This window comes from Rana temporaria, chromosome 5, assembly GCF_905171775.1.
Source record: "Rana temporaria chromosome 5, aRanTem1.1, whole genome shotgun sequence".
NCBI classification, from domain to species: domain Eukaryota; kingdom Metazoa; phylum Chordata; class Amphibia; order Anura; family Ranidae; genus Rana; species Rana temporaria.
Genome location: NC_053493.1, coordinates 153,306,043 through 153,329,038, shown reverse-complemented (window position 1 = coordinate 153,329,038; position 22,996 = coordinate 153,306,043). Strand labels below are relative to the sequence as shown.

The window sequence follows — 22,996 nt, the reverse complement described above, 5'->3', positions numbered from 1 at the left end:
CAGTTGATATACAGTATCTCACAAAAGCCCCTCACATTTTTGTAAATATTTTATTATATCTTTTAATGTGACAACACCGAAGAAATGACACTTTGCTACAATGTAAAAAAGTGTACAGCTTGTATAACTGTGTCAATTTGCTGTCCCCTCAAAATAACTCAACACACAGCTATTATTCTCTAAACCGCTGGCAACAAAAGTGAGTACACCCCTAAGTGAAAATGTCCAAATTGGGCGCAATTAGCCATTTTTCCTCCCTGTTGTCATATGACTCGCTAGTGTTACAAGGTCTCGGGTGTGAATGGGAAGCAGGTGCGTTAAATTTGGTGTTATCACTCTCATTCTCTCATACTGGTCACTGGAAGTTCAACATGGCACCTCATGGCAAAGGACTCTCTGAGGATCTAAAAAAAAGTCCCTAAGCTCTAAGTGTCAATATTTTGTGTGGCAACCATTATTTTCCAGCACTGCCTTAACCCTCTTGGGCAATAATTCACCAGAGCTTCACAGGTTGTCACTGTAGTCCTCTTCCACTCCTCCATGATGATATCACGGAGCTGGTGGATGTTAGAGACCTTGCGCTTCTCCACCTTCCATTTGAGGATGCCCCACAGATGCTCAATAGGGTTTAGGTCTGGAGACATGCTTGGTCAGTCCATCACCTTTACCCTCAGCTTATTTAGCAAGGCAGTGGTTGTCTTGGAGGTGTGTTTGGGGTCGGTATCATGTTGGAAAACTGCTCTGCGGCCCAGTTTCTGAAGGGAGGGGATCACTCCCTGCTTCAGTATGTTACAGTACATGTTGGCATTCATGGTTCCCTCAATGAACTGTAGCTCCCCATTTTCGGCAGCACTCATGCAACCCCAGACCATGACACTCCCCCCACCATGCTTGAGTGTAGGCAAGACACACTTGTCTTTGTACTCCTCCCCTGGTTGCCGCCACACACGCTTGACACCATCTGAACCAAATAAGTTTATATTGGTCTCATCAGACCACATGACATTGTTTCAGTATACCATGTCCTTAGTCTGCTTGTCTTCAGCAAACTGTTTGCAGGCTTTCTTTTGCATCATCTTTAAAAGAGGCTTACTTCTTGGACGACAGCCATGCAGACCAATTTTCTGCAGTGTGTGGCATTTGGTCTGAGCACTGACAGGCTGACCCCCCACCCCTTCAACCTCTGCAGCAATGCTGGCAGCACTCAGACAAAGACAACCTCTGGATATGACGCTGAACACGTGCACTCTTGGGTCGACCACGGCAAGGCCTGTTCTGAGTGGAACCTGTCCTGTTAAACCACTATATGGTCTTGGCCACCGTGCTGCAGCTCCGTTTCAGGGTCTTGGCAATCTTCTTATAGCCTAGGCCAGTGATGGCGAACCTTGACCCCTCAAATGTTTAGGAAATACATTTTCCATGATGCTCAAACTACTGAGCATCATGGGAAATGTAGTTCCAAAACATCCGGAGTGCCAAGGTTCGCTATCACTTGCCTAGGCCATCTTTATGTAGAGCAACAATTCTTTTTTTCAGGTCCTCAGAGTTCTTTGCCATGAGGTGCCATGTTGAACTTCCAGTGACCAGTATGAGAGAGTGAAAGCGATAACACCAAATTTAACGCACCAGCTCCACATTCACACCTAAGACCTTGTAACACTAATGAGTCACATGACACCGGGGAGAGAAAATGGCTAATTGGGCCCAATTTGGACATTTTCACTTAGGGGTGTACTCACTTTTGTTGCCAGCGGTTTAGACATTAATGGCTGTGTGTTGGGTTATTTTGAGGGGACAACAAATTTACACTGTTATACAAGCTGTACACTCACTACTTTACATTGTAGCAAAGTGTAATTTCTTCAGTGTTGTCACTTGAACATATATAATAAAATATTTACAAAAATGTGAGGGGTGTACTCACTTTTGTAAGATACTGTAGTGTATATATATGCAGCACAGTGGTTAGCACTTCTGCCTAGCAGCTCTAGGGTCGTCAGTTGGAATCCCAACCATGGCACTACCTGCCTGGAAATTGCAAGTTCTCCCTGTGCCTGCATGGGTTTCCCTTGGGTACTCTGGTTTACTTCCACCCTGACTCCTGTCTAAATTGGTCCTAGTTTGTGTATGTTTGAATGTGAGTTAGGGACCTTCGATTGTAAGCTCCCTAAGGGCAGGGACTAATTTAAATGTTTAATATATTTAAAGTGCTGCGTAAATTGACGGCGCTATACAAGTGTATATGTGTATGTATGTATGTATGTATGTGTTTGTGTGTGTATGTGTGTATGTATGTGTTTGTGTGTGTGTGTATATGTATATATGTGTATATATATATATATATATATATATATATATATATATAAATCTTTTTTATATTATTGACATTTTATATCTTTATTGCAGAGTCATTTTCCAAGAAAGAATTTTTCACAGGAGCTATTGAGAAGCTGGAGTCTAAGCCTAGTGCTCTAGCGATTATAGGGGCACCACCTCTTAAAGTCCACACTCTCAAGCTGACGGACAAATACAATCATGTTGACAAGTCAACAGCTCAGGTTTGTCCTATACAGTAGTGATAGATACTATTTGCAATTTAAAAGAAAATCAATTTGCCAGTTAATCTCTTTCTGACTAACATCCCACCAACTTCTTTGTACGTTTCTCCATCATGTTGGTTAAATCCATTTGTTAAATATCTGAATCATTGGTAGAAACATAAACCCATTCCCACCTACACCGATCTGCCAAGCCAGTTTTATACTATATCGAAAATGTTTTGTATTTGATAAGTCACCCCTTCAGCAAAGCCATATCTATTTGAAGACCAGTGTTTAGGTTAGCAAAATGACACGCCACAATTTTCTTTCTCATTCATTGAAGGACATTTATGTTTTACTGCTGCCTACAGGAGGATTTGGACACCGGAAGTGACCAGCCTGTCATAGCCCTTCCCTCTCTCTGTCCGGGGAAGGTAGACACCTTTTATCTAAAAAGTTGAATTGTTTTTCCTAAACATTTTTCCTTTTTATGCAAGATTATTTTTTTACACGCTGCTTCAACTGGCTTCTTTATGCAGCTAGCCGGTTCGGCACATCTTCAGCAATAGCTTTGGAGGTCATACCTGAAACCTGCTAGAGTGGACGATTGCAGGGTCTGCCTGGAATGTGACCTTCGAGCACCAGAGTCTGCTTGTGGCACTTTCTAGACCACATACTGTGTTGGCTGCAGAGCGCTTTCCAGGTCCAAAGATGTGGCACAGCATCTGATGAACCCTGTTTATAAAGACCAATTTATGAGTAGGCTGCGTGGGCTCGGCATTGGGAGCCACCTCATTTGGGTGCCATTATTCTCCCTATTTTCTGTTGGTTTTCACAAAAAGGGTTAAGAATCTGAGGAATAGAGTACTGCGTCACCAGGTGGGGTGTTGCACGTTCATACTCTGCATTATATAATTCAGCATGAGGTACCACCTACCCAACACTGCACCTAATCATAAGCGACACGTAGTTCCATCTTGGTGTTTCCTTGCTGCTGCCTACAGTAACTTTTTTACTGCCAGCCACTATCCTGCTGCCAGAAGCCAGTTTGTGAGTATTCAAGGCCTCCAGATCACAATCTATTATCACCTCCAGTGCTTCCTGCAGTGCTCCCACTGAAGGGCCAGACACTGATAGCCTGGAAAGTTGTTTTCTACTAAGTCCCTGTAGTCCTCAGAGTCTTCATTAGCTCTAATCAGGTAGATATTTTATATTTAGTATTAAAAATATGCTTAAAATTGTGTGGGAATAGCCGGGAATGTTAGACCCCTTTCATATGGGGCATTTTTCATGCGCTTTTGGGCTAAAAATAGTGCCTGAAAATCGGTTCCCCTGCAGTCTCAGAATGAAAGCCTGAGGGCCTTCACACTGAGGCGATGCGCTGGCAAACGTTGAAAAAACTCCGGCAAGCAGCACATTTGTGTACACCGCTCCTCCCCATTGAAATGAATGTGCAGTGAGGCCGCACTACCGGATGCAGCGGCCCTTTGCGGGTGGGTTTGAACCCTTTTTTGATCGCTAGCGGGGGGTTACAAATTGCCCTGCTAGTGGCCGAATACCTCCGCAAAAAATAGCCGTGTTTTACCGCCGACGCCGACTATTCCCCAGTGTGAAAGCAGCCTTAACTATTTTTTTAAACTATCAAATCGATGGCTTTATTTCCGCTTCAACCCTTTCGCTGCCAGGCCCTGTGCTCCATTTTGTACACTCAGGTGGCCAGACCATTTTTGCAATTTTTCCTTTGCATTTTTATTTTATTTATTTTTCACTTATAGCTTTCTAGGACCCCCCCCCCCCCCCAAAACCATATATTTTCTGAAAGCACCTGGTCAGTAGAATGAGACACTTACGACGGCACTCTGTTACATTCAGGCTCCCGTCTCATAACTTGCTTCTTTTTTTTTTTTTTTTTTTTTTTTTTTTTTTTTTCTTGACCACCTCAGCTTTTACCAAATTCTGGAGACCAGCTCATGATTTGATGCTTCTTACGTCTCGGTTTGTGGTTTGCATCATGTGTGGTATAATTTCTGTGCTCCCCTTTTTTTTTTTTTTTTTTTTTTTTGTTGTTTTTTTTTTTTTTTTTTGGTTTTTGTTTTGTACTCTTTAAATTGTTCATAAACATAACCATTTCTATAACGGCCACCCACTGGGACAATGAGGTCATGACCCCCCTTCCGTCCCCCCTCCTCCCAGCTTGAGTGGTCGAGCCGATTGCCATATGGCCAGTTTTCGATTTTTTTTTTTTTTTTTACCCCCCCTTTTTTAAATAACACCCCCCCTCCCCCTCATGGCTCCCAGGAATCTCCTAACTTTTCCCCAAATTGAGGGAAAAACTCAAACGTTCATCCTGACTCTCTCAGCATAACTCCATGTTTTTTTGTATTCCTTCCATTTTTCCCATTTTTCCTTATATTCGCCTGTTGTCTCTAGATGACCATCCTTTAACTCTTCAAGCCTATACGTTTCCTCCACTTCGTCTATCCAATTCCAGACGTGTGGGCTTTCCGTCTCCTGCCACTTTTTGGGTATGAGTCTCTTAGCTGCATTTAGAAGATGTGGGAGTAGAGACTGCTTATATTTTTTTACCCCCTGTTGGCTGCAATGAAAGAGCACGACCCAGGGGTCCTTCTTTAACTCTTCGCCCGTAATAGCTTTAATTTGACTCAGAATTATGTCCCAATAGGTTTGAATTTTTGGGCATAACCACCAAAGATGGGCCATTGTGCCTCTTTCTAAGCAGCCCCGCCAACACTCTGCGGTCTGATCTGCTTTAAATTTGTTAGCTTTATCCGGGGTGATGTACCACCCTGAAATACACTTATAATTTGTTTCGGCAGTTCGTGTGTCGATTGCAGATGAATGTGTTAGGTGCATGATCATTTTATAAGTATTTGTCCCTCTTGTGATTCCTAACTCTCTTTCCCATTTCTCTATGAAGGGTGCTTCGCTCCGAGAGCCTATCTTTACCAATATCCCGTATAATTTAGTGATAGTGCCCTTTGAGTTCTGTGTTTTGCAAATCTTTTCAAGTGGGGTTAGCTCCGCCTCCGTCCGTAATGGGCGGGGGAGGTGCCGAACAAAGTGGTGCAGCTGGGCATAATGCCACCTATCCAGATTCCAATAATCCGTTTTGGATCTCAGATCTTCATAGGTCCTTATCTCTCCATCTTTAATGATATCTCCTAAGTGAACAGTGTCATCCTTAATCCAATTCCCTCCAATTTTATTTTCCCCTGGTGCAAAATAAGAATTTTCTTTTAAATTCATTAGTGGGGAGTTAAATTTCCCTTCTAATTGTGTCTGGGTCCTATCCCACATTTTTAAAGTGTCCCGTGTTAAATCGTGTATTTTGTGATCTAGTGCTCTATGTTGTGCGGGAATCCAAATAATATTTTTCAAATGTTTGCTTGTTAGTGCTTTCTCAATTTGCACCCACCTTTTGTCAGTCCTATCCCGTGCCCATTCAACTGCCCGCGATAGTACCGCCGCCTTATAATAGCTTTTGATATCCGGAACTGCCAGGCCGCCAAATGACTTACCCTGCTTTAGGGTGGAAAGAGATATTCTATGCTTCTTATTTTTCCAGACATAGTTTAATAACAAGGCATTAAGGATTCTCAAAAATTGCTGGGGGAGGGCTATAGGAACTAATGAAAATTTATAAAGAATTTTTGGGACTACCACCATCTTCAGCATATTGATGCGTCCGATCCATGATATAGGTTTATTAACCGTTCTTTTTAATTCGCTCTTGATCTCATTTAATAGGGGGACATAATTTATTTTATACATCTTCTGCTCTGTGTTAGCCAATTTGATACCTAGGTACTTTAGTTCTTTGGTCCATGGGAACGCGCAGATTTCCTTAACACGGCATACCTCCTTTTTATTTAAATTAATATTCAAAATTTCTGATTTGGTTACGTTGATTTTAAAGTTTGAAATGGCGCCATATTGTTGCAAAATTCTAGTGAGCTTGGGGATCGACTTGACCGGGTTGGTTAAATAGAACAAAATATCGTCGGCAAAAGCCGATAATTTATGTTCCTCCCCTTCCACTCTCACTCCATTTATGTCAGGGTCGTTACGAATAGTGGCCAATAGAGGCTCTAAAGACAAAATGAAGAGGAGGGGAGACAAGGGGCACCCTTGTCTTGTCCCATTTTTCATCTCGAAGGGCTCAGATAGCGTAGCATTAATTTTAATTTTTGCAGTGGGATGATAGTAAAGTGTTTTAATCCACCGGGCCATCCTGTTTCCTAATCCCATGGCATTAAGCGTCTCCATCATGAGCCCCCAGTCTACCCTGTCAAAAGCTTTTTCAGCATCAACTGACAGGAATAGTCCTGGGGGCTCATTCTGCCTTACGGTCTGTAGCAGAAGGATTGCCCTAAGACTATTATCTTTGCCCTCTCTGTTGGGCACAAAACCTACCTGATCGGGGTGTACCAAGGAGTGCATGACCCCTTTTAGGCGCCCCGCAAGAATTTTCGCAAAAAGCTTAATGTCTGTATTTAACAGAGAGATAGGTCTGTATCCCGAACAGAGAGAGCTATCTTTGCCTTCTTTCAAGATTATTGTAACCACCGCCGCAATAGCTTCCCTGCTAGTTTCAAATTCAGACCCCAGCCCATTAAAGTATTTGCACAGCCTCGGTATCAAAATGTTGCTATATCTCTTGTAGTACAGGTTGGAGAACCCGTCCGGCCCCGGGCTCTTTCCGCCCGGGGTGTTCTTTAGGGCTGTTTTTATTTCTTCCTCAGTTATAGGGCGGTCCATGTTCAAACTTTCTATCTCTTCTAATCTAGGGAGTCCTGCCCTGTCAGGGAAATCTCGGATCTTTCCCTCCCTTTCCCCTACCTGCCCCCCTGGGTGTTTTAATGTGTATAATTCCTCGTAATATTTTTTAAATGTATCCGCAATTTCCCTGGTTGCGTAAACCATGTTCCCATCTTTCCTTTTAATTTTATCAATATAGTTCCTAGCTTTCTTTTTTTGGGCCATCTTAGCTAGGAGCTTGCTTGGTTTGTTACCCCATAGGTATCTCTCTTTGGAAATACAGTTTAGTTTGTATCTCGCTTCCTGTTCCATAATCTCCTTGAGAGCATCTCTTTTTATAATTAAATTGTGGAGAGTCTCTTTTAATCTCTGCGCTTTATGTTGGCGTTCTAGGGACTCTATCTCCTTAATCAGGGTGTTTGCTTTATTTTTCCTCTCTTTTATTTTTTTAACTCCCTCTGCGATTAAGATTCCTCTAATATAAGCTTTGTGCGTCTCCCAAAGGGTAGCGCTGGTAATCCCTTCTGTATCGTTGATCAGAAAAAATTGTTTTAATTCCGCCTCCACCCTATTTGCCCCTCCTTCGTCACGAATCAGGCCATCATCTAGGCGCCACAACGGCCGCTGTCTCTTTTGTGTGGATAATTTGATTTTCATAGAGATTGGAGCATGATCTGACACAGTCATGATTCCTATAACCGTCTCCGTTATAGAGTCCAGCAGCCTATGATCCGCCAGGATGTAGTCAATTCTAGAGTATGTTCCGTGGGGAGGAGAAAAAAACGTGTAATCGTGTTCATTTGGGTGAAAAATCCGCCAAACATCCACTAGTTGGTGGTCATGGATCTTTTGTTTAATTCTCTGTAAGTGCCCATTTTTGGTCTCCTTCCCACGGAACGTACTATCTTCTTTCGGATCTAAGACAAAGTTTAAATCACCCATCAGGATTATATATCCCTCCGCAAAATTATTCAGTTTTCCCAGGATTTTACCTAAATATTGGGTTTGGTGTACATTTGGGGCATAGATATTTGCCAAGGTATAGACGATATTATCAATCCTTACCCTAAGAAATATAAATCTCCCTTCTGGGTCTGTCATCCTTGCCTCGAGGGTAAACCCAAACCCCCTTGTGAACCCAATTGCCACACCCCTAGCGCGTTTTGAGATGGAATCCCCATAGAACCAAGTGGGGTATGCAGGGGAGTAAAGCTTGATATTTGCGTCTAAGGTTAAGTGGGATTCCTGGATGTATACAACATCCGCTCTAAGTTGTTCAATCTCTGCGAGAACCTTGAGTCTTTTAACGGCTGAATTTAATCCCTTTACATTATAAGATAAAAATTTTACTTCTGTCATTTTCCGTAGCTAGGTCATTTCCTACTGAGTTTTCCAAGAGATTCCTTGGGAGCCATAATCCCTTTTCCCTCCCTATTTTGAAGGAGGAGATTCCCTCTCCCCTTCCAAACCCACCCCCCCTCCACCTCGCCTCCCCCCTCCCCCTCCCACCCCCTTGCCCAGGCCTATGCATCGCCTCTGAACCGTAGGGATCCTTGGTACCCCCTACCCGTCGGTTCTTATGGATGAGGTGAAGCACCACTGCGCCCCTCCCACCCCTTTTCCCCAGGTAATTATCGGGGACTAGATCTTATATGGGTGGGGTAACGGATCCAACCTCCCCATTCCCCTCCCTAGTCCTCCCCTCCCCCTCCCCCCCCCATCCCCCCACAACACCCAATTGCGTTACTCCGGACCACCCCGAGGGCCAGGCAATCTTCCGCGAGCTATTCAACCCATCCGGGTAAGTCCACAACTGGCATATCCAATCTGCGGCAGAACCCTGCCAGGTCTTCAGGAAATATTAATTTTGCTGACACCCCTTCTTTGTGGCCTATCAGACAGGCCGGGAACCCCCACTTATAATTTATATTATGTAATCGCATCTGTTCCAGTAAGGGTTTTTGGAGTCTTCTTCTGGCCAGGGTTTCCCATGCCAGATCCATGAAGATCTGGATCTCCATCCCGGCATAGGATAAGGGAGGCTTTCTTCTCAATTTTAGCCAGATCTCCTCTTTATGTTCGAAATGTCTGAACCTAGCAATAATGTCCCTGTGCCAATTGCCTCCTCCCTCCCTGATCTTCCCCACACGGTGTACTCGATCCAATTTGAGGGGACCTTCCACGCCCTTGTCGAGCAGGGGCAGGAATAAATCATTAAGAATTTTTCTCAAGTCTTCTCCCTTCTCCTCCTTAACAGATCGTATTCTTAAATTTTGCCTTCTATTACGGTTCTCTTGATCTTCTAATCGGTATTGCAACCGCCTCTGATTTTGTTTCATAGTCAAATGTTGATTTTTTAATTCAATAAGGTCGAGGTCCTGCTTTTCTAGTTTTTTCTCTGCTTCCTCTACTCGTTCTAACATGTGAAATAGGTCCGTTCTTAATGTGCTGATTTCCTCCCTTATTACATTCTCCACCCTCTTTAACATTGCGTCCATTTCCCCCGTGGTGGGGATATGAGAGTCCAGGCTAGGGTCATCCATTTGGTTAGATACATGCTCAGATTCTGTTGAAATATCAGCAATAAGGGTTGCCGTCCCCCCCACACTCTTCTTATTTGTCCCAGTTTTTTCCACTTTTTTTATCAGCCCTGGGCTCTTAGAACTCCCGTCCGGGGTCATATAGTGTCTGATCGTACTCGTGGAAGAGGTCTCTTTGGGTATTTTTGGGGCAGCCCCCCTTGTTGACCTATTCATATTATATTTCTTTGTCGTTCTAATTCGTTTCCCCAGTTTGAGCAGAAATGGGCAGGTCTCCACCTCCCCCCCCCCTTTTTTTTTATTTTTTTTTTTTTTTTTTTTTTTTTTTTTTTAAAGCTCACTGGGGGGCTAGTTGAGAATCCTAGGGGGGGTGTTGGTTCCTTCCGAAAACCAAAAAGATGTCTGACCCCCGGTATTTCCAGGGATCTTTAAAGGTTTCGGTGACCTGCCCAGTACGTTAAGGTGTATGCGTAAAAGGAGGATTTCGTACCCTCTAATTTAGAGGGGGGTCCACATCCAAAAACACTCGGGACCGTCTTTGGAATTTTTCCCCTGTAAAGAACCTAAGAGTCTTTAGGGGGCGAACAACCGGGGGGGGCTGTATTTCCGCGTCCTCTTTATATATACATATATATATATACACATACATATACATATATATATATATTTTTTTTTTTTTTCCCCCGCCCTTTCCCCTTGGGGTACGCAAAACCTTTAGATAGAATGGGGCTGCTACACGCTATGCCCTACATTGTCCTCTGGTCACCCAGCAGAAAATCTAGGAAAATCTAGGTTAGGCCTGGTGAGGTGGCGACATCTCTGGTATTGCCACTAATGCTCCAGTCCAGTCCCCCAGTAATTTAGCAAAAACCTATGGAGGTAGGTATAGTGTCTCTTATATGGCTGGTTCTTTTCCCCCTGTGCCACTGGGGTTTTTTCAGCAGCGTGTATGGTCCAAAAAGTTCTGTTCCATGTAAGCTTAAGCTCCTGATATGACACCGTTACACTTTTCCCCCTTTTTATTTGATTATTATTTATTTTTAACCAATAGCCGGTCTGGGTAGATTAGGCATATTGTGAGTAGGCGTCTAATGTTTGCCACCTATACTCCAGAGCAAAGACCCCCTCAATGATATAGTTAACAAAGGTAAGAACGGTGGTACGGGGGTATCTAATGCTTTTCCACCAATCCCCAACAGACGGTATAAGTGTAAGTATCCACCTCATACAAGTGTAAGATCATGTAGACCATAAATGCTTGTCCAAGTTAGGTCAATGTGAGGAGTAGAGAGAAATAAAACTTTTACATGTCCACTTATAACACATAGAGTATTGCATATAAAGAGGTAATGCTCCGCTTCCTTACCCTGTCTTCACTGTTAGAGCCAGATCCCAGGTCAACACATTGCTACAATACCGTCTTGTAACAGAGAGAAAAAGGGTTAATATTACCTCTTTGCCGAGTTTTCTTATTGGACATATCTTTTTCTTTCAGCCTGGTGCCGAGATGTCCCGGGGTCAGTACAAGCAAGGAGGGGGGGGGCGGGCGGCCAGCAGGCACGCCACGGATGGAAGCCTCCCTGCTATTCCTCCGCACTTTAGATCACCTGCCGCCGGGGGGGTATGGGGGGGGGGGCCGGAGAACGAGGAACTCACGGAGAGCGGCGGGGGCGGATGTAGGCTGCGGGGTGAACGGACTAACCGCTCGGCGGACTTCCTCTCCCCATCGCGTCCGCCGTCACTGAAGCTCCGCCGGGTCTAGATCCCTCCGTCTCCCGCAGCCATCGCCAGGTCGGATCCGTCGCGCAGGCAGCTCCTCCCTCCGACGTGCGTGCTTCACGTGCACCACGTCATCCTCATAACTTGCTTCTGAGCATGCGCAGGTTTAAAAACGTAGCCCACATACGATAATTTTTTACAACACAAAAAAACTAAATTTTTAAAAACGACATAAAAAAATGAAGCAGGTTCGAATTTTTTTTGACGTTTTTCTGAAGACAAAAAACTATGTGAAGCCCACACACGGTCATTTCATCACAAAAAACGACCGTGTGTACGTGGCATTAGAGATAACCCCCTTTCCACATTTAGTTACACGATTGCTGTCCTTGTTGCCATCACCACTGCTTGATGTGTGCCTGATCTGGTGGCCCTGTCTTGTAAAGAACCCTTTTTAAATGTATGTAGAAAAACAATAGTGTTGAGGTCTAAAAACGCCTAACTTCCTAAAAACTTTCACCTCAACCAGAAGTCCAGGTCCAGTACATCAGAAGGATATTTCCCTTTATTGTCTGGACGTAGTTTGTGTTGTAAATGTTTACCTTGGAGCCACTACTTCCATTTGAAAGATTGTTGTAATCTTTTAAATAAATTAATGATCCCTGCAGAGAGGAACCAGCTTCTTGCTCCAATATTTCTTGGATCATTATTTTGAGCCTGTGGTCTTAAAGCGGAGGTTCACCCAAATAACATCATATTCTTTATACTTCCAACATGTACAGTATGGCCTTTTTTTTGGGCTGTACATACCTTATTATGGCTATTTTCTACCTGGCTTCCTGGTACTCACTCCCGCGGGAGTAGGCGTTTCTATGCAGAGGCGCAATGTCATCTGGGACTTCGCCCAGATGATTGACGTCCTTGAGAAAAAGTTCCCCCCGCGCCCCCCTATTGTATAGAAGAGTCACGGAGTTTCCGAAAGTAGCCGAACTGCGAGTCAGCTCTATACGGCGCCTGCGCAGTCAGCTTTACACGGCTCCTAGTCGGTCCGCAGGCGCCGTGTAGAGCTGACTCGCAGTTCGGCTACTTTCGGAAACTCAGTGACTTTCGTGACACGCCTATACAATAGGGGGGTGCGGGGAGGGGACTTTTTTTCAAGGATGTCAATCATCTGGACGAAGTCCCAGATGACATTGCGCTTCTGCATAGAAACGCCTTCTCCCGCGGGAGTGAGTACCCGGAAGTCGGGTGGAAAATAGCCATAATAAGGTATGTACAGCCCAAAAAAAAGGGCATACTGTACATGTTGGAAGTATAAAGAATATGATCTTATATACATGTTATTTGGGTGAACCTCCGCTTTATGGATTGAGTTCCACCTTTTGCTGTCAATGTACACTCTACCAGATATACTTCTAGAGATTTTTGGCATCAGGCAACTGTACCAGATTTGCAAGGCTGCCACCTGAGCTTCTGTTCACACCTTCTGTAAGCTTTACCAGGTGGCTGTTTCTGCTTCATCTGGTACCAACTTTGAGCGCAAAGGCCTTCAGGCAGCTCTTTGAGCTGCAGGCAGTACTGTCAGTACCCTTTTAGCACATTTTTTGCTGTGTTGCCTATCCCTAAATGGACTTCTTTTTGGATTTCCATAATTTCTCTGAATCCTTTGTCCCTCAATAAACTATAAATTAAATAGAATTGTTGTACTCACCATAAAATATTTTTCTTCATTAAGCTTTCATTAAGGGAAACAGGCCCCACTCCTCTGTGTTTCTGATCATGTTCTTTTCATACCTGGGACATGCTGGGAGTGGAAGGGATTATGCAGGGCTGGTTGCTGGGTTTTTTTTGGTTGCCAGTGTACAAATCCTCCCATAGGTGGAAGTAAACCCCAAATGTCTCTGAATTATAACTCAAATGTCTCTGAATCCTGAGTCCTTCTATGAACTCCACAAAAAGGATTTTACGATGAGTACCAAAAATTTTTTTTTTTCATTATTAGTCTACATCTTATCTGTTATCAAGATAAAGTCCTTGGGGGGGAAAGCAGTGTGAATTTCTTGTGAAAAGAAAAAAATCAATGATGAAGCAGTTTAGCCAGATTATTGGCACGATATAATTAGAATGTGTAATATCCTCTGCTACTTTTACAGACACAATGTTATGCTATCTCTTGTACTGTACAAACTAAAAGTTTTTAAAAACATTTATTTGATATAGGACTTTGCACAATTTCACAGTTATGTGACAAAAGTGAAATTTCTCTCTTTTTTTTCTCATCCTTTCTAAATCCCCTAGCTAAAATATTTTGTAGATAGTGCCATATATACCAACACTACAAACTATAAGCCAACACAAAAAAACCCTAGCTTGCTGCACAAAAAAAGTCCCCACCGGCTTATGCTACACTTTTAGTGTAGCACCAATCTTATGGGGTGGGCTGGGCTGGGGGGCAGATTATTTCACTTATTTGTATAATGACTAGGGACTTCCTAGTCATTATACAAATAAGTGAAATAATCCTATGATTACAATCAGTGGTAGCAAACACAAGTCTGAATATCTTACAAGATGGGAGTAATCTTACTAATCCAGTGACACATTGTGATGGCATACGCAAGTAGGTCCTAGTTCTATGCATTAATATGAAATACCTTCTGTAGAGCTGCAGCCTTCCCCCCCTCCTTCGTTTTACTAACCTGAACAATGTCTTCCCCCGGCCGGGAACGAGCACACCAACTCCAGCTGGTGTCTCTTATCCTGATTGGATAGATTGTTAGCAGAAGAGCCATTGGCTCCCAGGCACCAGGGGCGGGGCCGAGTCCTGCTTTGTGTGTAAATACACGCAAAAGCAGGACTCTGGAGTGTGCCCGCACGGGTGTCCACCAAGGAGAGCGCTTCTCCATCGTGGACACCCGATGCAGGGAGGAGCTACCAGCCCTGCCGGGGAACCCTAGAAAAGGTAGATCGGGGCCACTCTGTGCAAAACGAACTGCATAGTGGAGGTAAGTATACTATGTTTGTTATTAAAAAAAAAACGAGTTTACAACCCCTTTTAACTAAAATAAAGTCCCAGATAATATTTTATGTATTAGCTAAGATCAGTAGTATACATATTTCTTCTCTACAACATACTGTACAATGTGCAATGCATATTATATTATCTCAAAACTGAATTTCTCATTGTTAATTCTTATAGTTATTAAATCATTAAATGTTTTACGAAAAAATATAAATCGTGCTACCTCTAAACTGTGTGAAACAAATGTTTGAATCACAAAATACACAAAACTATGTGATATATGATGGTGTAAATCATAAGCTATGTGATAAATAGTGGTATATATAAATCACTAATATACCAAAAAAACAAGAGAGGTTGGTAGCCACTAGAGGGCACTATAAAGCACTCTCAAGCCCCTCAATAGCAGTGAAACAGTGATGATATTCATAATAAACATCAAAAATAATTAAAATCATATCATTAAATCAATGAATATTAAGCAAATAAAAAATATATAAATAAAGTAAAAATTGTAGCAATAAAGTCCATAAATGTTTAACACGTGAAATGCCAAACACCCGTGCTCTGTGCCAAGTTCCAAAATCAGTTGAAAACATGTCCAAAGACAAGTGATGTATCCTCCACCAAACTATAGATTGGCTCCTTACCAGAACGCCATGATCCCTTATGACAGGGGATCATGAACAGCATGTATTAGGTAGTCACTCCCAGTCTTGCAGTTCAGATAGATACGATCCTTAACATTGGGTCTCATCCACAAGTGATTAAACTTCACCAACATCAATGCCCACCATGTAAAAAACAATGACAGCTCCACATAGTGCATTAAATGAGTAAAAAAGATTTATTAAAAGTTGTATTGCACTTACAAACATGCAGTAAAAAAATGCCTTGAATCTGATGTGGGGGCCCCTGGAAGAAGTAATATTTTACGAAACGGACGTAGGGCGGAGCGGCGTGCTGTTGTCACCCAAGAGCTCCAAACTTTCTCCCAGTGGACGAGTGTCTGGGAATTTGTGTACCGGCCGGCACATCAGATTCAAGGCATTTTTTTACTGCATGTTTGTAAGTGCAAAATTATGTAGAAGAATACGTATCGGCCTAAACTGAGAAAAAAATAAGTTTTTTTTTTTTTTTTAATTGGGATATTTATTATAGAAAGTAAAAAATATACCGTATTTTCCGGCGTATAAGACGACCCGGCGTATAAGACGACCCCCTAATTTTCCAGGAAAATTTTTGGTTTTGGGATATACTCACTGTATAAGACTACCCCCTTTTTTTCAAGCCCCACTGTGCCATTACATGCCCCACTGTGCCATTACATGCCCCCACTGTGCCATTACATGCCCCCACTGTGCCATTACATGCCCCCACTGTGCCATCACATTAAATGCCCCCACAGTGCCATCACATTACTTTCCCCCACAGTGCCATCACATTGCATTCCCCCACAGTGCCATCACATTGCATTCCCCCACAGTGCCATCACATTGCATTCCCCCACAGTGCCATCACATTGCATTCCCCCACAGTGCCATCACATTGCATTCCCCCACAGTGCCATCACATTGCATTCCCCCACAGTGCCATCACATTGCATTCCCCCACAGTGCCATCACATTGCATGCCCCCACAGTGCCATCACATTGCATTCCCCCACATTGCATGCCCCCACTTTCCCCCCCACTGTGCCATCACTCACGTTTTGCAGGCCGGTGACAGTCTCCGTCTGCTGCGAGCGTCCATGATTTCAAAGCCGCACGCCGTCTTCTCAGCGTGTCCTGTGATTGGCAGAACACACATTTTCCCAGTAGCGCCTCTGTTCTATGTTCCGCCAATCACGGATGCCTTCTCATCTCGTCCGAGGATGAGAAGGCATCCGTGATAGGCGGAAAACAGAACAGAGGCGCTGCTGGGAAGATTTCTGTTCCGCCAATTACAGGACAGCGAGGACGTGCTGAGAAGACGGCGCGCAGCTTTGAAATTATGACGATCGCAGCTGCACGGAGACCGTACCCGGCGTATAAGACGACCCCCGACTTTGGATGCATTTTTTTGCATCCAAAAAGTCGTCTTATACGCCGGAAAATACGGTAGATTTTTTTTTCAAAATTGTCACTTTTTTTTGTTTAAAGAGCAAAAAATAAAAACCGCAGAGATGATCAAATACCACCAAAAGAAAGCTCTATTTGTGGGGGGAAAAGGACGTCAATTTTGTTTGGGAGCCATGTCGCACGACTGCGCAATTGTCAGTTAAAGCGACGCAGTGCCGGAAGCTGAAATTTCGCCTGGGCAAGAGGGGGGTATATGTGCCCAGTAAGCAAGTGGTTAAAAGGGGGCTTCCAGCTTCCAAAAAGCTCCCTGCCCACAGACCCGCACAACCACTGCCCAGGGTTGTGGGGAAGAGACCCTTGTTCCCATCAACGTGTGGACAAGGCGCTTTGCCCCCACCCCATGTTGAGGGCATGTGGCCTGGTATAGTTTTGGCGTGGGATTTCCCCTCAAAATTCATACCAGACCTAAGGTTCTGGTATGGATTTGGGGGGCCCTCACGCCATTTTGTTTGTTGTAAATTTGATGTGGACATCCATTCCGGACCCAAGTCACACTCATCTCAAGTCAGATCCTGTTAATTAAAGTTGGATCAATGTCAGATTGAAGAGTCAAAGTCAAGACAAAGTCAAATCGGGAGTCGCGCGGCTCTCATGTCTTGAGCGGTGGGAACCAAGCCTTATGGTTTACAACTGTTTTCTATGTACTACATAATTGCATCCCCAGAACAACCAATTAACTACATACTGTTACACAGAATTTATTTTTAGCTTACACTGTTCATGGGAACTTTTTTTCGTAAACCTTTTATTGTTTTTATTGTTTTTTCTCTGAAATGTACCCACATGTTTTCCCCATGGGCAATTTTTTTTATATATATATATATATATTTTTTTATTTTATTTTTTTTATTTAATGAAACATATCTTTATATTTTGACAAAAATATACACCATACCTTTGCTGTGCATAGTACAAGAAGACATTGGAAATAAGTATTTATTTTTTAGTATATTGTTTATGTATAAAGTCTTTTAGGATCAAGAAAGCTAAGCTAATGCCTTGAGAAATAAATGAGGTCATCACAATGGATCTCTTGTGAGTCACCTTCAGCACATGTACAATTCTAATTGTTAGTCATGTCCATAAATTCAGGTATGAGAATGCTGCAGTGATAGATCATGGGAACTCATGAACAAGCATGAAGACTCTACAAAACATTCATTTGTTTAAAACACTTTTGTTTGCAGATCAAAATTCCAGTGTCTGGATCCCTATTAGCTGGGAATCTCTGCTCTTCAGCTGTACGAGACCATTTGAATCAAAGGTGTGTGTGTTTATGTATAGGAAACCCCCCACCCCCCAAACAACCTGTATAGTTGTATTACTGTTGTAACTGGTTTTGTATTGCAACTGGAAATAACTAAAAGGACAATGGGGTAGACTGGAATATATTAATCTGAACAAACCTGACACATGTAGGCCAAAAAATGGGGAACACCAAAAAAAGGCTTGGATAGGAGTAGAAGGATTTAGGAGTTGCGCTATGTATGTGTTTCTTGACTTACACACTAATAATACTTTATTTGTAAGGCTAGTAGTAGCATGTGAGACAGAAAAAGAAACCAGAGCCTAAAAAAAAAAAACACTGTACAATCCCTGGTGCTCTTCAGTGGGGTGACATCATATTTCTGTGTCAGGATTAGAAACAGACACTAACTGGGAGCATTACTTAGACTGTAAAGCGTTTGCCCTCACTGTGGGGAATGCAAGGTGACCAAACCTAAAGAGGAATGGATTTTTTTTCCCCTAATGCAAATAGATTCAAATTGCAAGTTAAAAATATTGTTTACATGCACACGTACAAAAAAAAATGGGATTGATTTACTAAAACTGATAGAAGGGGGAGGTTTTGGGACTTTAAATGAGATGCGTTTTAGCAGTATGCGATTTTATATATATATATATATATATATATGGAATATGAAAAAAAAAAATTTGACTAGCTGACCCAGGTTGATGTGGTCCGCCTTTGGTTTGGTGGTGTTTTGGTTTGGTAGGCATGTTTGGTTCCACTCTTGCATTTCTTTTGTTTTTCCAGTGCTCTTTTTTGCTAGACCAACTATAGGTAGGGGCATAGTCAGGTTATCACCTGCCCCTTATCTATTGATTAGCACGCCTGTGCTCCTATTGAGGAGACTTTAAAATTCATAGTTAGGACTGCAGTACACGGAGTGCCTTGACGGGGCCTGCAGCTTACACAGGTATTTGCAAATACATGCAACTAAACCTCTGTTTTTAATGAATACACCTAGACAGGTTAATTTGGTTTATTGCTTTTTTGGTTGTTAACTTGGAGCCTGGCTATTATGGAAAAAAAAATTATATTCCATATATATATATTTAATCGCATATTGCTAAAACGCATCTCATTTAAAGTCCCAAAACCTCCCCCCCCTTCTATCCATTTACAGGGATGGAGGCCTGTGGTAGTTCTATCACATGCCTCATGCAAAGTTCCAACCTTATCCCCCCTTTTTTTGATTTACTAAAACTGGAGAGTGCAAAATCTGGTACAGCTGCGGATGGTAGCCAATCAGATTCTAACTTCAGCTTGTTCAATTAAGCTTTGACAAAAATCCTGGAAGCTGATTGGTTTCTATGCAGACCTGCACCGACCACAGAAAATTGATTTCCAGACCTATGCTTGGTGTGGTTAAAGTTCCTGACAGCATTGATAAGTATAGAACCATATAGTACCCATTTGAAAATTGTATTCTATTGCAGATGCAGCTACTGTGTGTAAATTAATGCAAATGTAACCAGCACCACTAACATATCTATTTTTGTGTCCTTCTAATTTTTAGATGGGATCTCCAGGATGTGGTTCTAGAATTGGACAACGGGCAACGTATCCCAATTTATCATTCTAATATACCTGCTGTAGATCTAAATGAAACAAGTCCTATACCATCTTAAAATATGTTTATAAACTTGTTGCAAAGCCTATACAATGATCTTCTTTAAGTGCTTGTTTGAGACCATTTTTGTCAATAAAAGCTTACAAAGTTTTTCTTTTAATGAAGTGTATTTGAATATAAAATCTAAAGAATTATTAATCTTTTGAACATTAAGACTCGGTTCACACTGGTGCGAATCCAGCATGGGTTCCCGCATCGTACCCAACTCGCAGGCAGTTCACACTGCCCTATGCGAAAAGATGTGGGTATCAATACAAAGTTAATGGCACCCCCAGAGCTAAACACCTAAAACAGACCCATCGGTAATTTACAAGTCTGTGTGAATAACTCTGGCACCGCACAATATACAGAAACTGTATTTTTTTTTATTCAAGAAAAACTGGTACCTCTTATAATTAACCCCTTCATGACCGGGGTCAAAACAAGCCTTAACGCCAAAGCCCAATTTTTGACAATAAAATTGTACATATCATTGCATCTACTTGTATCCAGGTGGATTATTATTAATGATAACCTGGCCCAAAATAGTAAAAATAAAATAAAAATGTAGCTGTAGATTTTACTGCAATTTACCACCACTAAATTCTTCTACTTCTGTCGATCGCGACTATACCACATATGTGTTATTTTTTTTCCTTGTACCCGTAGCAGGGCCAAGAAACAATAGTATGTATTTTGTTGTTTTTTTTTTTTGTCCTACATAAAAACACACTGACACTAAATATAAAATGCTGACATTAACTGATATTTATGCTGACACTCACTAAGCTTGGTAAGGCATTGAACTAGTTCATTGTTATTTATTGTGTTTTTTTTTTTTTTTTGTACAGACTTCTCCTTAACGAGGAAGAATGGATACAATGTAGTGCTTCCTCCTCACTAGCAGACAAGTATGTTGTTTCTCCTCTTCACTGAGAAGAGACAACACAGGAAATGGCTACAAAGTGAGTGATCACTGTGATAGCCAATCAGAAGCTATCACAGTGATCTGGTTCCCCTGGTGTTGTCACCAACAGCCCAGTCTCAGTGCTGGGAGCGCGCAATTGAGTGCACTCCTAGCAAAAACACATAAATGAGGTGCCCAGGTTTAAAGCCCACTTTCTGGACACTGCATATATGTGTTACATGGTTGTAAAGGGTTTAAAACACAATGTGATTATAGCTAAAACTTAGTACACACAAGCCGAATGTCAGACGGCATCAGCTGGTTCAATAGAAACCAGCCGTCATTTGGACCGCGTGTACTGGAGACGGTCTGACAGAAGCTGGAAGAGGCATGACCGAAAAGGTCTACCGATCAGCGCCAATGGCTGAGATCGCTGACTGGAGTGTTCTGGCAGGGGAGGTGGGCACCCTCTGTCAGAACACAATAGCAAAGCAGGGGAGGTCGATGTACTAACATTGTATAGTTGGTACAGTGGCTCCTCCTGAGCGTTCAGTTTTTTTTGGGTTGAAGGAAAAAAAGAAAATACTGGTGTGTACTAGGCTTAAGTCTGAGAGGTATAGCCTGGGAAAACAATGTCATTGTCAAACCCCCCCCCCCCCATCCATCACTTTTATTGTACAGTGTAACAAGTCACAAGGGCAGAAGCAACAAGGAGCAGATTTGTATGAAACATTTATGTACACAGGCAAGGCTAGTACACTAACCTTTGCATGATTGTATCATCTCTAGGTCAGCATCTTAGTACAGGAAATAGTTTACATGCAGTACAGGAAAATTTATCTGGCGCCAAGTCTGCCTTAAATGCTACAGCAAAAGAATAGCTCTTCTCTTATATAAATGTCACTGACTTCAGTGTTTTTACATCTGTGCTGTAAGCCATCCATTTTTTAAATCAAGAAAAAGGTGGTAAAAACACATACAAATCAGAAAAATATTTGCTCAGTGTTTATTGCATGTTGAACAGCGCCAAAAAAAACTAAAAGTAGAAAACTTGATAAAGAGAAGAGGTGGAAGAACATTAGATACAATTGGAAAGATGGCAGAGGTGGTAGGTTATGGGTGAATACCAAACCTACCTTGGTATTCTCTATATAAAGAGACACAGGTACAATAATCCATCAGGCTTGAGAAAGGGAACACATTGGAGGTGCAGTTGTACACCATTCTATTAAATTATTTTTTGACAGCTCACCAGTGTGGAAGATAGAAGGATCAGCAACTCTGCTAGCCATGGTGTTTGTACATATTTTTATTCTTAAAGCAGAGTTCCACCCAAAAGTCAGCTCGGCCACAATTGCCACCTTTCGGGGGGAGGGGGGACCAGGATACCTGTCCCCACTTGCGGGAGTACGCGCGATTCTGGTGCGGACCAAAAAAAAAGGGTTCTGTCTGAATGCGATGTGATGTCAGCCATACTATATGTATGGTTGAAATCGCATTGCACGTAATTTGCAGTGTGAATCAGAACCGGAACTCAGTTCTCAGTTTTTTGCTTGTGTCCTATGGTGATGGGCCTCTTCTCCCCAACAGAGAAGTCACTCGTACCTTAAAGTGAAGTTCCACCCAAAAGTGGAACTTCCGCTCATCTTATTCCCCCCCCCCCCCCCTCCAGTGCCACAATTGGCACCTTTCGGGGGGAGGGACAGGATACCTGTCTTTGACCACTTCTCGGAGTCCCTGCGGCAGAGCTGTGACATCACTGCGGGGCTCCCTCCTCCTCCGGCCGCAGGGCCAATAGGAGAGAGGAGCGGGGCCCTTCGCATGCGCGGTAGGGTTCCCGGTGTGAAGCCAAAAGGCTACACTGCCGGGTTCCTGTACTTGCAATTGCGGCAGAGCACCTGGCAGCTGATGGAAAAATCAGCTGCGGGTGCCAACATCGCCAGACTCCAGGACATTTATTAAAAGCTGTAGTATGAGTAGCTGCTGGCTTTTAATGTTGGTTGTTTTTTTTTTTTCTTGGCGGAGCACCGCTTTAACTACTTTGATGAATCTGAAGATAAAAAAAATAATCAACTTTTCATAGTCTAATACCACAATTAAAGCAGCATCTGGACTGGTAAAACCTAGGTCCCCATGCTGTAGGGGCAGCCTGTATTGTTGCTTAGGGCACTGGATCCTGCACAGAGGCTCACTTCTGGACTTTGTGCAACCGATATAGTCAGCCCCAGGGTCAGTGGCAGCTGGTGCTCAAAAATTTTCGTTGCACACCGCAAACTAACTGAAAAATACTGAAACAAAAACAATAATTGCAGCCAACTGTGCCCCATCAATTACAGCCACTGCTACCAGCAAATGCAGCCCCGGTTGCTATGAAGTTCCAGAGCTTTGGTCCAGCCCTATGGAACCCAGACCCCTTCAAGGACATACGCACCATGACAGGCAAAGCCTGGACCCCCATACTGGGACCAACCT

General features: G+C 42.9%; 1 protein-coding gene across 4 annotated transcripts in view; it reads left to right on the top strand.

Annotated features, from left to right (window-relative positions):
* Nucleotides 1–19,666, top strand: part of LOC120940419 (cytochrome c oxidase assembly factor 1 homolog) — a 177,524-nt gene extending 157,858 nt beyond the window's left edge. For all 4 annotated transcript variants that reach the window (XM_040353258.1, XM_040353260.1, XM_040353257.1 and 1 more), the window contains 3 exons: nucleotides 2,407–2,558; nucleotides 17,908–17,984; nucleotides 19,525–19,666. In XM_040353258.1, the coding sequence (XP_040209192.1) occupies nucleotides 2,407–2,558; nucleotides 17,908–17,984; nucleotides 19,525–19,636 (341 nt within the window). In that variant the 3' untranslated portion in view covers nucleotides 19,637–19,666. The remainder of the gene's footprint in view (nucleotides 1–2,406; nucleotides 2,559–17,907; nucleotides 17,985–19,524) is intronic.
* Nucleotides 19,667–22,996: the final 3,330 nt, after the last annotated feature.